The sequence below is a fragment of the Mercenaria mercenaria genome, chromosome 1 (assembly GCF_021730395.1).
Source record: "Mercenaria mercenaria strain notata chromosome 1, MADL_Memer_1, whole genome shotgun sequence".
NCBI classification, from domain to species: domain Eukaryota; kingdom Metazoa; phylum Mollusca; class Bivalvia; order Venerida; family Veneridae; genus Mercenaria; species Mercenaria mercenaria.
This window is the reverse complement of record NC_069361.1, coordinates 49241442-49257436: the sequence shown is the minus strand read 5'-3', so window position 1 is coordinate 49257436 and position 15995 is coordinate 49241442. Positions and strand designations below refer to the sequence as shown.

The following is a 15995-nucleotide window of genomic DNA, read 5'->3' as shown; positions in this document are numbered from 1 at the left end:
ACTTAATTTTATTAAATACAGCCTTGGGTGATAAACTTTAACACAAATTTGTCCATTATATACATGAGTGCCATGGAAAAAGCATGGACTTTGAACATGACATGTAGCTCAACCCTGAAAGCTCAAAGTATTTAACAAATGCCCGAGGCAGTATACTTTGAGGAAAACTATTGTAAGAATTGGGATCAAATTTTCTGCATTTGCAATTTCAATGTAGTTTAGAATATACATGAATATAGGTCTTCTGACGGGTAGCCTTGACAGTCTCTTTCTGGTAGTGCAGGTAGTTTTAATATTCTATCTGGTTGGTCAGTAGCTGCTTAAAATATACAGTACAGGCACAGCTAACAGTGGTCATTTACCTGCATGTACATAACACATTGGTTATTAATTCCTAGGCAGAAACATAAATCTGCACCTGAACGCAACATAGAGAGTTTATTATGCAGTTAATAATTTCTCAAGATTACAGATTTGGCCTAATAGGTTCAAGAAGTTAAGTATAATGTATAACAACAGAGTACAGAGTCATACCTTTTTATTTTGTTTAACACGCAATTTTATAGCAAAGTTGCAAAAAAAATGTAAAAATGAGAATCCAGTTGATATAATTATGCAAAAACGGATGACCAGATCAGTATGACAAAGATACATGTATACCACCTTAACAATAGTACAAATACTGTGAAAATTCAGATCAATGTTTACACACCTTTTATATATCATAACTTTACATTTATAATCACAATCACAGCAGATGTAACCAGGTTACTGTTAGTACAAATACAATCAGCTACCTGTATTAAGCGGCCACTTTCCCTATAAGCCAGTTAGCTTACTCCCGGTATTAACATTTTGTTCTAATATATAAATTTGTCTTGAGAAACCATCTGTCCTTAGCAGTCAGAAATTTTTACTCCCTTAACTGGTTGCTTAATATAGGTTCAACAGTAGGTACAACCTTCTTAGCTCTAAGAAGATTGTCAAAACAATGATAACATACAAAATATAAAATGTTTTATGTAACAGAATGATGATAAACAAACAGCAGCAATAACAGTAGGTTCAACCTGGATACTAACTGCACAACAGCTTAACCCTCTTCGATGAGTGTAGAAACAATGCAAACATTCATGATACTATGAAATCATTAATATTCATGTGGGACTAATTTTCGTGGATTTCGTGGTTGAGTCAATCAACGAAATTTAATTCCAACAAACAAGTAAAATTCCCATTCATTTTATATTCAAAACTTGAAATCCACGAATTCATATCCCCATGAAATTGCCGTTTTTTTCAAAACCACAAAATTTCATACCCACGAAACTAAATGATTTTACAGTATGTTGTAATTTATCAGTCCATCAACAACACATTTAATTTAATGTTTTTTTTCCCAATGATTTTGGGCACATAATCCACAATAGAGGTTTAAATTCAAGCAGCATTTTACTCACAATGGTCCATTTCATTTATATGTGATTACAATTACATAACATTAAATCTAACGATAAAATGCGGATAATATAATCTGCAATTTGAATTAGCTTGGATCAGAACTGCAGACTATTATCAGACGTTTGGGTAAAAAAGATGTAAGAAGTAGAATAAATCAAGGTAAGGAAAAACTGCTGGTTCAGTTTCCTAATATTGCTACAAATGTTTACTGTAACAGAACATTTGCATCTTACTTACCAGTTACCTCTCAAAAGAGTTACTGGCACTAGATAAAAAAACACATTAATATCACTGAAGAAAAACTTAATGAATATGAAAGACCTATATGAATAATAACAAAATTGTAACCAACCAACAAGAGACAATATTAATGGAACAATTCTAACTAACATATTTAGTGCCAACTCAGTTGCAATTGTAGAACACTCACACAATTTTCTTTAATTTATATAATATATATATTTATATATACATACAAAACCATATCAATAAAAAAATCATGAAATTTGAGTTACAAGGCTAAATGAATGAAAATCTGATAATTTATCGTAACCACCCTGCATAAATATGAACAGATGTTACAAATTTATTTATTTATTTGGGTTTTACGGCGCACCAACACAGTATAGGTTATATGGCGCCAAACAGGACTACAAAGAAAAACTATACATATAAGTAAACTGGTCAAAAACCAATCACAGTGACTCTGCTTTGGCGAGACTAAACTGTCATCAAAATTGCAAATAACGGTAACATAAAGTTAAATATGCTCATGAAAATTAGGAATTTTAGTGTGATTATGTAATCTTGTATTCAATTTTGGCATTCTTAGCCATTAATACTTGACATTTCAGTTACAAACATACATCGCCAGCTGTCATAATGGATGAACTTCCTAAATGAAGCTCCTTTTCACATGCAAATGTCTTTAAAAAAAATTTAACTCAGAAATATCTATATAATCATAGACAAATATTGCATGTGATACTTTGCATGTAACTTTTAAAGAAATAGGAAAGTCTTTTCATTTTACACCTAAATTGTACACTTCAACTAACATGGTAAAATGTTTTACAACAAATTTAAAAGAATAATATATGTACATCATCTTTAAATCTAAATGTTTCATTTAAATTCATCAAATCATACAGTTTTTATTTTACCACAGCTCACTATATTTCCAAATGCTAGAAATAACTACAGATGTGTGCTGCTTCAAGAGGAAATTATGAAACGACTATTTACAACTGAGTCTGGTTATAACTGGTTTTCATCTCAAATGGATTTTCATGATAATAAATAGCATATCATTATTTAACAATAATTAAATAGTAGTATTCATTATAATATCAATATTCATTAAAAGATGAAAATTTGTAGCCTTAAATACTTTTTCACAGAACATAATTATATCTGGTAAAAGCTTGTTCCTCTGCAACTAATGTCTTGAAAACCATAGTCATTACATCTTTCTTCTACTGAGGATTTACAATAAAACGATATAATCTGTTTTTGTCATGAATATCTGTGTGTGTGTGTGTGTTCAGGTTCAACGTCTTTTTCAACAATTTTTCAGTCATATAAACGACTGTGTCTGCTTGTAGCAGTGAGCACAATGCCCAACTTTATAGTGCTGCCTCACTGGAATATCACGCCGTAGACACATGGCATGATACCCTACCCAGTCACATTATACTGACACCGGGATGACCAGTCCTAGCACTATGCCCTTAATGCTGAGTGCCAAGCGAGGAAGCTGCTAGTTACAAGTACCATTTTTTACGTCTCTGATATGACGCGGCTGGGGATCGAACCCACAACCTCCCGCACTCGAAGCGGACGCTCTACCACTAGGCTGAATATCTGTGTACATCATTCTATGGTAAAAAGAACAATCAAGCAAAAAAGTACACTTATAAATAAATTATCCAATATGCATGAATAAATATTCACTTCTACCAACAGCTAGACTTTTATATACATTTTCCTCTAAATTACAAGCAATGAAAAACTTAAGCAAAAGTCAATAATCTATAATTTTATTAACAGAAATCGTAAATTTTGTTTCACAAAACGCGAATTTTATATTAAGAATATAAACCATATAACAACCTTTATTCTGCACAAATATAAAGTTAATTTAAGGATATGTTACCATAAAAACATAATTTATAATGCCTACTAAGTCTATTAATGTGACAGATTGTTTCCATAAATTTCTGCGTGGAAAAAATGCGGTAATCTTTCTAAAGATCTCTATAATGAGGACCTTTACGATATCTAGAGCCATTTTTGTGTAATGGAAAGTTATATTTTCCATGCATGTGCATGTGGGGAGGGGAGGAGGAGTCCCTGTGCAAATTTCTAGCCTCTTTTATGTGTCTGAGCTTGCAAAAGAATATTCAATCTACGTAACTTTTGTGGTCAATAATGGTTTATTTATTTATTTGGGTTTTATGGCTCACCAACATAGTATAGGTTATACGGCACCAAACAGGACTACAAATTTTGGTTTCACATCTCATTTACATTGAAATAAAAACATGAGGTATGGAATTAAAATTTGCATACCTGCTGGAATCACAGCGTTACAGCAAAACCAAGTGTTAAGACCCTATTAGTCGCCTCTTACGATCATGCAAGGGTAAGGCAGTGGTTCCAATTCTTTTCATACACAGATCGTTCCAGAACCACATGGGGCAGTCAATAATGGTAATATCCAGTAAATGTCAATTTTGGTGATTAATTCAAAACTACTATGTAAAATAATTTTATAATTCAAGAAATTCCTATAACAACCCATCCAGTTCCTTAACAATCACACAGGAAATTAATGAAAAAGCTCTGTTAAGGAATAATTGTATCAAATATTCAAGTTATGGGAATCCATTTTGTTTCACATTTAAGATAAATACTGTGTATAAAAACAAAATAAAGAACAATACAGCTTTAATATATCACCATGTAAAAATCATGCAAGAAACAGATACTAGTGATGCTGACATTCCATACATGTATGGGCACAAACATGATCAATGAGCATATGAAGTGTCTCAGGTCCAAGCAAAGAAATTTCAACACAATTTAACTACATACATTCAAAATATATTTGTAAGAACTTCTTCTCAAGTTAAAAGCATGTAAGTTTATGTAAAGCAAACAAATCTAATATAACATTCAGCAACAATATTCATTTACGTAACAATACTTTTCTAAATGCATGAGTAAACATAATTCTTATTATTCATTTCTGAAATCTCAACTTCTCACATTTTGTTGCATTCATGGCACTAACTAACTAAACTCTTGTAAAAATAAATTACACCTTCCCATATGACATTATTTTTACACACATTCAATGCATTCTTTGGATGTATTGAGATCATTCATTATATGCACCTGTGTATATATTATGTCATTTCTTCTGTAGCTGTAAACTGTATAAACAAAACTAAAAATGCATATACAGGATGGATATGACAGTCCTTACACCATTCAGAAGTGTCTGGTGACAAAACCAACTAGAGCTATCACTAAAGGTGATGAATGTACCCCCCCGCATGCACTGACACAGTACATTGCAATTTGATGCACACAAGATTACATAATTATGTGGACTGTATGTATATGGACTGTATGTATACAGTATAGTAACAAAAAACAAAGTCTCATAACTATGCAGAATATTTATCTAAAAGAATGTAACATGCACCATGCACAACTAGGGTTGGTACTGATCACTTGTGTGAAGTTTCATTAAATTGTGTGTAAGGGTTTGGTAGATTAGTCACGCACAAGATTGCATACGCAGACTGTATGTACATAGTATGTTAACAAGAAACAAAGTCCCATAACTCTGCAAATTTTGTCGCTGAAAGAACCTAACATGCCCCATGCACAACTGGGGCTGGTACTGATCACTTGTGTGAAGTTTCATTAAATTGTGTCAAGGGGATGAGGAGAGATGGTGCGCACAAGATTGTGTCTATGTATATAGTATAGTAACAAAAAAACAAAGTCCCATAACTCTGCAAATTTTTTTTCTGAAAGAACCTAACATGCCCCATGCACAACTACTGTTGTTACTGATCACTTGTGTGAAGTTTCATTAAATTATGTCAAGGAGATGAGGAGAGATGGTGCGCACAAGATTGTGTCTATGTATATAGTAAAGTAACAAAAAAACAAAGTCCCATAACTCTGCAAATTTTTTTTCTGAAAGAACCTAACATGCCCCATGCACAACTACTGTTGTTACTGATCACTTGTGTGAAGTTTCATTAAATTGTGTCAAGGGGATGAGGAGAGATGGTGCGCACAAGATTGTGTCTATGTATATAGTATAGTAACAAAAAAACAAAGTCCCATAACTCTGCAAATTTTTTTTCTGAAAGAACCTAACATGCCCCATGCACAACTACTGTTGGTACTGATCACTTGTGTGAAGTTTCATTAAATTCTGTCAAGGGGATAATGAGAGATGGTGCGCACAAGATTGCGTCTACGGACAGACGGCCAGACGGACAGACAGACAGACAACCTGAAACCAGTATACCCTCCCCTCTTACAACTTTGTTGTCGGGAGGTACAATAATCTCTGTCATCTTCATGGAAGAGATAAAGGTAAACTTTATTTACAAACACAATATGAAACAACTAATGAAAGCTTTGTGGAGATTTTGTGCAATACTATAAGATTTAATAAAACCAATTACCAGTATGTTTACCCCAACTATCCAGCAATCTGCTGGTTCTGATTTACAGCTACAACAACTGCTTCAAAAAGAGAGAAGGGTCTTGCTTTGGGATAAAGACCAATGGAGAAGCCTGTGATTTGAACGTGAAGCCTTCGCTTTGTTCAATATCTCGACTAAAGCGTCAATGTATGAGGATAATGAAACATAGTAACTTTTCAACTTATTTGAAATACTGCTTCAAAATGAGTTTTGTTCACATATACTAGAAGTTGTTCTATTCCTACTTTCCCCTTATTTACACTGCCCAGTATATTAAATGAATCTTGAACATTCTGCTAATCTTGTTCTATATAAAATATCAACTGAATTTAAATATTTTCTCAAACCCAATTTTATTCGATTTTTCCATATTTATGCATGTAACTAGTTAATTTTGATTTTAACCAAAATCCACTTTTCAAAATGCATTAAAGAAATGAGAATGTTATAACAGAATTCCTCAAAAACTATTTTTAGTAGAAACATGTTTAAATAATCAAAAGTCTATATAAAACATACAAATTAAAACACAGTAAAAATTTAAAGTCAATATAAAAACAATACACAAAAACACAGCAATAACAGTCTTCAGCAGATCTACACTACATTAAAGGGACAGGCCTCAAGATCTATCTTTTCTTAGTTTAATAAAATTTGTTAAGAATGGTAAATGATTATCTAAATAAAGAGTAAAACGCACAAAGATTCATTGAGATATTTTCACATTTTATCTATAATGCTCTCCCGAAGTCTGTAAAATAGGTAGGGAAGCTATCTATTGTGACAGTCCCACTGTGTACAATACGACTTGATAAAAAATATGAGAAATTTATCTGTAAAAAATAACAATAAAAAAATACATATGAATTACAGTCAAACTTTTTTCACAAATACTCGCTGGGGAAAAACAAAATTTGTTCCGAGTTATCGGTAGTTTTCTTTTTATTTGGGTTTTACGGCGCACCAACACAGTATAGGTTATATGGCGCCAAACAGGACTACAAATTTTGGTTTAACATCTCATTTACATCGAAATAAAAACATGAAGTATGGAAGAGTTATCGGTAGTATGAGTCATTGAGGTTTTGGCTCATTACACAAAAATGTGCACCTGGTTCCTCAAATCAAAATTGTAAATGGTACATGTGTTTCAAGTATAATATTTATATAAAGATAACAACTTCTTCATTTCTTACAAAGAATATTTGTATACAGCATGTATCATTGATCAATACAAACAAAATACTTTGCATAATTTTACTCAGACTAGTCTTTACATCTAAATGTTATTATGCTGTAACGAGACCTACAATCTTTAAAACTTTCTGGCAACCATAGTGGTACATGTGTTTATTAAAACAAGAGGGCCATGATGGCCCTATATCGCTCACCTGTTATCATTGCACTTGAGGACAAGAAGGTCCTCAGAAAAAATCCAAAGGACAGGAACAACAAAGGGAAGAAATTTAACCAAAAAGAAAAAAAAATCTTACAAGGTATAGATATGTTAAAAATCATTGGAGGTACCATCCATGTTGTACCACAGAAAACTGGTCTCGTGTTTTCCCTACGGCCAATAATAAAAAAAGTTACTAAAAATAAGCTTTTTATAGTAACGTAAAAGGGAAGTAATTAAAAAAAAATAAATACTGTAAGTGGACAAAAGAAGGATCTGCCAAATAAATCTGTTGACATAAATGAAATTTCAGATCAGTATCTTCATTAGTTATGGAGATATAACAATTTTAATTTGAAATAAAGGGAGGTAATTTGACATAAAATCAGTCCATAGTTATCTACCCTGATTGTCTCAGTCCAACTAATAACAATAATGAAATTTCAAATAAGTCCTGTAAGTATTTACTGATATAAATTATATCAGTAAGTACTTACAGGACTTATTTGAAATTTCATAAATCCATTTTGATTACAATCAGGGGAGGTAATCAGATATAAAATAACTTTGGAACCTATGATTGGATCTGATTTGTCATGGAATCCAAGATTTCTTGTTGTTGAAGGTATGAAGTTTGTATCAAATAAAACCATAAATGAAGTCTCTATATGGCTGCAAAAGCCAAAATAGCCAATTTTGGACCTTCAAGGGGCCATAACTCTGGAATCCATGATGGAATCTGGCCAGTTGAAGAAAGGAACCAAGATCTTGTGGTGATACAAGTTGTGTGATAGTTTGGTTAAAATCAAATCATAAATGAAGCTGCTATTGTGCAGACAAGGTCATAATAGCTAATTTCGGCCCTTTTAGGGGCCATAACTCTGGAACCCATTATGGGATCTGGCCGGTTCAAGAAAGGAATCGAGATCTTATGGTGACACAAGTTTTGTGCAAGTTTGATTAAATTCAAATCATAAATGAAGCTGCTATTGTGCAGACAAGGTCAAAATAGCTAATTCTGGCCCTTTCAGGGGCCATCACTCTGCAACCCATAATGGAATCTCGCCAGTTCAAGAAAGGAATCGAGATCTTATGGTGATACAAGTTGTGTGCCAGTTTGGTTAAAATAAAATCATAAATGAAGCTGCTATTGTGCAGACAAGGTCAAAATAGCTAATTTTGGCCCTTTCAGGGGCCATAACTCTGGAACCCATAATGGAATCTGGCCAGTTCAAGAAAGGAACTAAGATCTTATGGTGATACAAGTTGTGTGCCAGTTTGGTAAAAATCAAATCATAAATAAAGCTGCTATTGTGCAGACAAGGTCAAAATAGCTAATTTTGGCCCTTTCAGGGGCCATAACTCTGGAACCCATAATGGGATCTGGCCAGTTCAAGAAAGGAACCGTGATCTTATGGTGATACAAGTTGTGTGCAACTTTGGTTAAAATAAAATCATAAATGAAACCACTATTGTGCAGACAAGAAATTGTTGACGGACGCACGCACGCACGGACACACGACGGACGAAGGGTGATCACAAAAGCTCACCTTGTCACTATGTGACAGGTGAGCTAAAAATAACAACTTATTTATTTTTTACGAAGTATATTTGTGTGCAATATGTTTGCAATAAAATATGCACCTATAAACGCCTGTCAATTAATGTAATTAATAAAAGTTATTTTTATGACACAAGTCAACTGATGCAAACAGTTCTTGTCTGTTTGAGGGAAAATGTGTGAAATACACTATACTGATCTAGTTCAAGAGTTTGAATTATCGGTGTTCGAATTTTCTGGGGTCAAACAATATACACTTTATAGGGATTTTGCAGGAACCAGATGAGATGGAATCAAGAGTGTTGTCAGAATTATCATTAGTTAGAGTTCATGCAAACAAAGTTTGACTGAATGAACTTAAATTACATTAATTTATGGTTTTTTTTTAAATTTATATATATACCAGCTTTAAAAACAAATTTGATATTGTGACATATATCTTGAGGCATACCTGTTTAATTGATTATATACATGTCCCTTGAGATGATTATATACAGTCATGCCCCTTCGATTGATTATATTACATGTCCCTCTGATTATATACATATGTACATGCACCATCATTATTTCGTAATCATTCATGAACCATAAATCAATAACAAATTATATCAGCAACAACTAATACATAAGATTTTTTTAATCCTTACTCTACTATTAAAGATTTTTAAAACACTAGAGATCAGCAAATTATCTTCACATAAAAATTACTGATTTCTTTGCCATCATACTATATTTAAAGTTTGTGAATGACATAATGTTTAACAATTTTTGTGGTCTATTTTTCATTTAAATCAATATTTAAAACTTATTTAAAACTTGTTTGAAATTAAATTTGATAAAACTAGTAAATTATTAATAACAGAATAGCTAAAACCTAAAACAGCCAATCCAGAATATGTATACCTTTTTATATAGGTTCTGACAAATGGCATGAAAATGAATTGGTGAAGAAAATTTAATGAATTTAATGTCAAAATTTACTGATCTATTAAACGATCAGAGGTAGTGGGTCAGACCCAGCTTCAATCACATTTTAATGTACAACAATTTATTCTGCCAAACATCTTATTTAAGACACTTCAGCTACATAGCTTACAATTTATAACACATAAAGCAACTTGTCAAAATTTTCAAATCATTAAAACCAAGGTCCCTAGGCCATTTACTTAGCAAAGAAGTCTGTGCAGGTCCAAACATTTATCTCTTATAAATGATTCTCATTGACAAGTATACATTACATGGAGAGGGCAATAAAGCTTCCTGTCCAATTCTTACTTATGGTATACTGTATTCATGCTACCATAAGAAAATGAATGAAATAAGTTTTAACCAAGTATATGTATGTGAAGCTCCAGAAGATGGCTCAATCGCTTACCTAACCTTAGACTGTTTGACCTTGAATATATGTCGTGACAAATTGTATCACAGAAGGTAACAATTGTGTTTAGTTTGTTTTTGTTGGGTTAACATTGCATCAACAAAATTATAGGTCATATGGCGATTTTCCAGCTTTGATGGTGGAGGAAGACCCCCAGGTGCCCCTCCATGCATTATTTCATCATGAGCGGGCACCGATCTTCTGTAAGCCAGCTGGATGGCTTCCTCACATGAAGAACTCAATGCCCAGAGTGAGGCTTGAACCTACATCATGGGGGGCAAGTGATTCAGTCAACGACCGTAACCACTCAGCCACGGAGGCCTCGACTGTGTTTAGTACCTACCGGTAACTACATGGAAAAGAAAAGTTCCATGAAGATTGCCAGATAACTTGCCCTATATTCAGAAAGACAAATATTTTGTCCATGTTTCATTTAGATCAAGCAGAAAATATGACTGAGACTGTTAACAAAGTTTTTTTATGATCTGATCTAATGACCTACTGTTTTTATCCCAGACAACCCATTTAAGACAATGTCTTTGATTTAATAACGCAGGTTTCATACAGATCTGGTAGAATGTATGGCCACTAGAGTGAAAAAGATTTTTCTAAGACTGGACCTAGTGACATACCTTTTACCTAGTTTGCAAATCCAGATGACCTGCTTATCAAAATAGCCTAGAGTTCAAAAAGACACATTCTGAACATGTTTCATATAGTGTTCATGTGGAAAGTTAGGTCTCTGCAGGGTTAGCAATGTTGTTCTCTAGAGTTTTTCTGTAGTGACCTAGGTTTTGACTCTAGATAACCCATAATGAAACTTGCCCAGATTTCATCATGACAAACGTTCCGAGTTTCATACAGACCAGATAGAAAATATGGCCTCTAGAATGTCTAAAAGATTTTCTACGACTTAACATAGTTATCTAGTTTTTTACTTCAGATGACCAAGTTTTGAACTGGTCGAAAAACATTCTGACCAAGTTTCATTTTTAAAACTAGGCTAAAATTGTGACATCCAGGGTGTAAAAGACACCAACTGTGGATGCCAGATCATCTGCCTATACCAATCAGAAGTACAGATCAGAAATTTCATGCTAACAAGAGCTCATAGAACACGAAATGCCCCTTGATGCATTCAGTAATAGCACAAGGAACAGAAATTATTTATTCAAAGTTCTACTGTTCTTGGTTAATGTGACCTTGACCTTTGACCTATTGACCTCAAAATCAATAGGGTCATCTGCTGGTCATGATCAACCTCCCTAATAAGTTTCGTGATCCTAGGCCCAAGCGTTCTGTTATCATCCGGAAATGGTTTAACTGTTCCGAGTCAATGTGATCTTGACTTTTGGCCCACTGACCTCAAAATCAGTAGTGGTCATCTGCTGTTCATGTCCAACCACCCTATCAACTTTCATGATCCTAGAGTTATCATTCTGAAACCGTTTAACTGTTCCGGGTCACTTTGACTTTGACCTTTGGACTACTGATCTCAAAATCAATAGGGGTCATCTGCTGATCATGATCAACCGACCTATCTAGATTCGTGATTCTAGGCCCAAGCGTTCTCAAGTTATCGTCCGGAAACCGTATAATTATTCCGGGTCACTGTGACCTTGACCTTTGACCTCAAAATCAATAGGGGTCATCTGCTGGTCATGACCAGCCTCCCTATCAACTTTCATGATCCTAGGCCCAAGCTTTCTTCAGTTATCATCCGGAAACCGTTTAACTGTACCCGGTCATTGTGAGCTTGACCTTTGACCTACTGACCTCAAAATCAATATGGGTCATCTGCTGGCATGACCAACCTCCCTATCAACTTTAATGATCCTAGGCCCAAGCGTTCTTGAGTTACCATCCGGAAACCGTTTTACTGTTCTGGGTCACTGTGACCATGACCTTTGACCTACTGATCTCAAAATCAATACGGGTCATCTGCTGGTTATGACCAACCTCCCTACCAACTTTCATGATCCTAGGCCCAAGCATTCTTGAGTGATCATCCTGAAACGGATTGGTCTACATACAGACCGACTGACATCTGCAAAACAATATACCCTTCCTTCTTTGAAGGGGGGCATAAAAATATACAATTCTAGATGCAAAGTCAGAGCATTATGTCACCTTTTATTTAAGTCCTAGGACTGCAACAAATCTGGGCAATAATCTATCCAAAAAGTTTACCTGCAAGCTCTGGATCTCTTTCAAAAATGTGATTATAGATATAATCTAGTCTTAACACTGATTCAAATCTTTTTCCTTTTGGGAAATTAAGTTGAATCAACTTTGGCAATTTGAAACAAAATTCAGGATGGCCGTGAGTTAGGATGCCTACAACCCTTCCATTGTTATCAAGAAACGGAGACCCAGAGCCCCCATGCTCCATGGTAATATCCAAGAAAATGTTGTGTAGGGTATCAATATCTATGTAGCTGTTATCAACAAGTGCAGGATTTGCACCATTTTGACGAACATGATTTTGGTAATAAATGATATTCTGCTCAAGCCATGCTCTACACTCTGTGATTCTATCATCTATTGCAAAAATTATTTGACAATTAGGATCTAAATGTTTTTTGCATTTACTGTCTTGTTCAGGGTGTCCATATCCAATGCCTGACAGCATTATTGCCTGTAATCTTTCAAAATTGTACTTATCTAGGAACATCTTCTTAGGTAGCTGCACTGGGTTTGTTATTCTGAGAACAGCAAAGTCCAAATAAGGATCATTACTATAAAATTCAAGACATACTCTGTAAGCAAAGCAAGCTGGTTTTGCAACTGATGCATTGAAGTTTACCGAGACATCTTCAGTCTCCAGACGTGAGAAATCATACTGACCATTGAGATTTACATCTGAAATCAGAAACAAATATTTACTAGAGTGCAAATTATCAGAGAAGGCATGGTCCATGCCAAGGTATCGAACCCCTCAGCTCTACTATCATAGCTCTGAGTGCTACCTACAAGATGTCTGCATACATTTCTATACCAGATGTATGAAGATGACAAAATCAATGTCTCTCCAACGATAATTTTAATTTACTTGGGATGAAAATGCAAAACTTGATCTGTCATTCTGTGCAGTACTTTGTTTTGTTTGTTTTTGATTAAGCACCATTTTTTAACAGTATTTCTGTGATGTAACAGCAGGTAGTTAACCTAACAAGTGTCCCTGGATTTTGTTCCAGTACTAACCTGTCTTCCACAAGTAACTTCCATATGAATCAGAGGTGAAGGATGAATAACTTTAGACACAATGTCTTTTATAAAATCATCACAAAGAATTTATGCCTTGCCCAGTCATTGAACTTACTACTACACAAGCCATAGGTCTGACTTCTCCCTTATGAGCATATGTAGATGATTTTGTCCTCAAAAAAATATGGATTACAAACTGATAAACAACTGATAGATCCTTTTGATTCACAAAAACAAAATTAACATAATAAAGAAGTATATCTGTGTATTTAAACTCTGCAACAGTACCAAAATCTATATCAGTAACTTTAAAACAAGAAGGTCATGATGACCCTATATCGCTCACCTTAACAAGTTGACAATGGAATCATCAAGATGAACATTCTGACCAAGTTTCATGAGGATAGGGACATACATGTGGCCTCTACAGTTTCAACAAGCTTTTCCTTTAATTTGAGCTGGTGACCTAGTTTTTGACCCCACATGACCCAGTTTAAAGCTTGGCCTAGAAATCATCGAGATAAACATTCTGACCAAGTGTCATGAAGATAGGGTTATAAATGTGGCCTCAAGAGTGTTAACAAGCTTTTCCTTTGATTTGTCCTGGTGACCTAGTTTTGATCCTATATGACCCAGATTTGAACTTGGCCTAGAAATAATCGAGATAAACATTCAGACCAAGTTTCATGAAGATAGGGTCATAAATCTGGCCTCTTGAGTGTTAGCAAGCTTTTCCTTTGATTTGACCTGGTGACCTAGTTTTTGACCCTGCAAGACCCAGTTTGAACATGGCCTAAAGATCATCAAGATAAACATTCTGTGCAAGTTTGTACCAAATCAAATTTATAATAATGATAACCCGAAAAATCAGCGTTGCAATGAAATCGCTCAATATTTGTAAATATCATGGTCAAGTATTCTTACATGGGTGCTGTACGTAAAAATAATTGACTGTGATATTTACAAATTTCCCCATTTGGAGATCTATGAATTTCTTAATTGGGTAAATTTGGGTAGATTTTTCTGGTTGATTATCGTTATAATCCATCAAAATGATATATTTGTGTTGAAATATGTTATAAAAATTCATAATCTACGAAGATTTGATCATTCCTATCAAGATTTGGGTAGATCTGGGTAAAATTTGGGTTTTTCATGCCATCCTCACATCTTTGTTAAGATTACAGGTGCCACAACAATAGTTGACCGATGCCAGGAAAATTGCATTTCCTTACAAATTTACATGTTTTTTGAGATTCCTTTTTTTATGCGACCAATACACAGGTATAAGCATTTTTCCAGAAATCTGTAGATATTTTGTCACTGCCTCTGACCTATACTCATATGACTACGTTAGTTTAACTTGCTTTTAAGTACCTACCAATTATTTTTCGAACCACATGTCTTGCTGTGAAAACGTAGCAATCTCCTGCTCTGAAGACTGTTCCAATAACATCATCTTTATAAATCAATGCACCAACTGATTTCATAAGCTCTGAAAAGCCATCAACTGTAACCTGTGAAAGCAGTTCATTTCGACTTTTAGCAAATTCTTCTCCAGCTATTAATTTCTGACTTAATCCAATAACATCTGGCTTTCCTGAAACAAAAAACAAAAGGGTCATGAAGGCGCTGTATCGCTCACCTGACCTATTGACCTAAAGATCATCAAGATTAACATTCTGACCAAGTTTCATTAAGATATGGTCATAAATGTGGCCTCTAAAGTGTTAGATAGCTTTTCTTTGATTTGACCTAGTTTTTGACCCTACATGACCCAGATTCGAACTTGACCTACAGATCATCAAGATTAACATTCTGACTAAGTTTCATGAAGATACAGTCATAAATGTGGCTTCTAGAGTGTTAACTAGCTTTTCCTTTGATTTGACATAGTGACCTAGTTTTTGACCCCACCTGACCCAGATTTGAACTTGACCTATAGATAATCAAGATTAACAAACAGACCAAGTTTCTTTAAGATACGGTCATAAATGTGGCTTCTACAGTGTAAACTAGCTTTTCCTTTGATTTGACCTGGGGACCTAGTTTTTGATTCTATATAACCCAGATTCGAACTGGACCTTGAGATCATTAAGATTAACATTCTGACTAAGTTTCATGAAGATACAGTCATAAATGTGGCCTCTTAGAGTGTTAACAAGCTTTTCATTTGATTTGACCTAGTGACCTAGTTTTTGACCCTATCTGACCAAGATTTGTTCTTGACCTATAGATCATCAAGATTAACATCCT

General features: G+C 34.3%; 1 protein-coding gene across 1 annotated transcript; it reads right to left on the bottom strand.

Moving 5' to 3' along the window:
• Positions 1–523: 523 nt before the first annotated feature.
• On the bottom strand, positions 524–15379 carry LOC128558181 (uncharacterized). The gene is made up of 2 exons (XM_053547028.1): positions 15121–15379; positions 524–13394 (listed from the first exon to the last, which is right to left on the bottom strand). The coding sequence occupies exons 1-2, from the start codon at positions 15362–15364 to the stop codon at positions 12706–12708; spliced, it is 933 nt and encodes a 310-aa protein (XP_053403003.1). The 5' UTR covers positions 15365–15379; the 3' UTR covers positions 524–12705.
• Between the last annotated feature and the right edge of the window lie 616 nt (positions 15380–15995).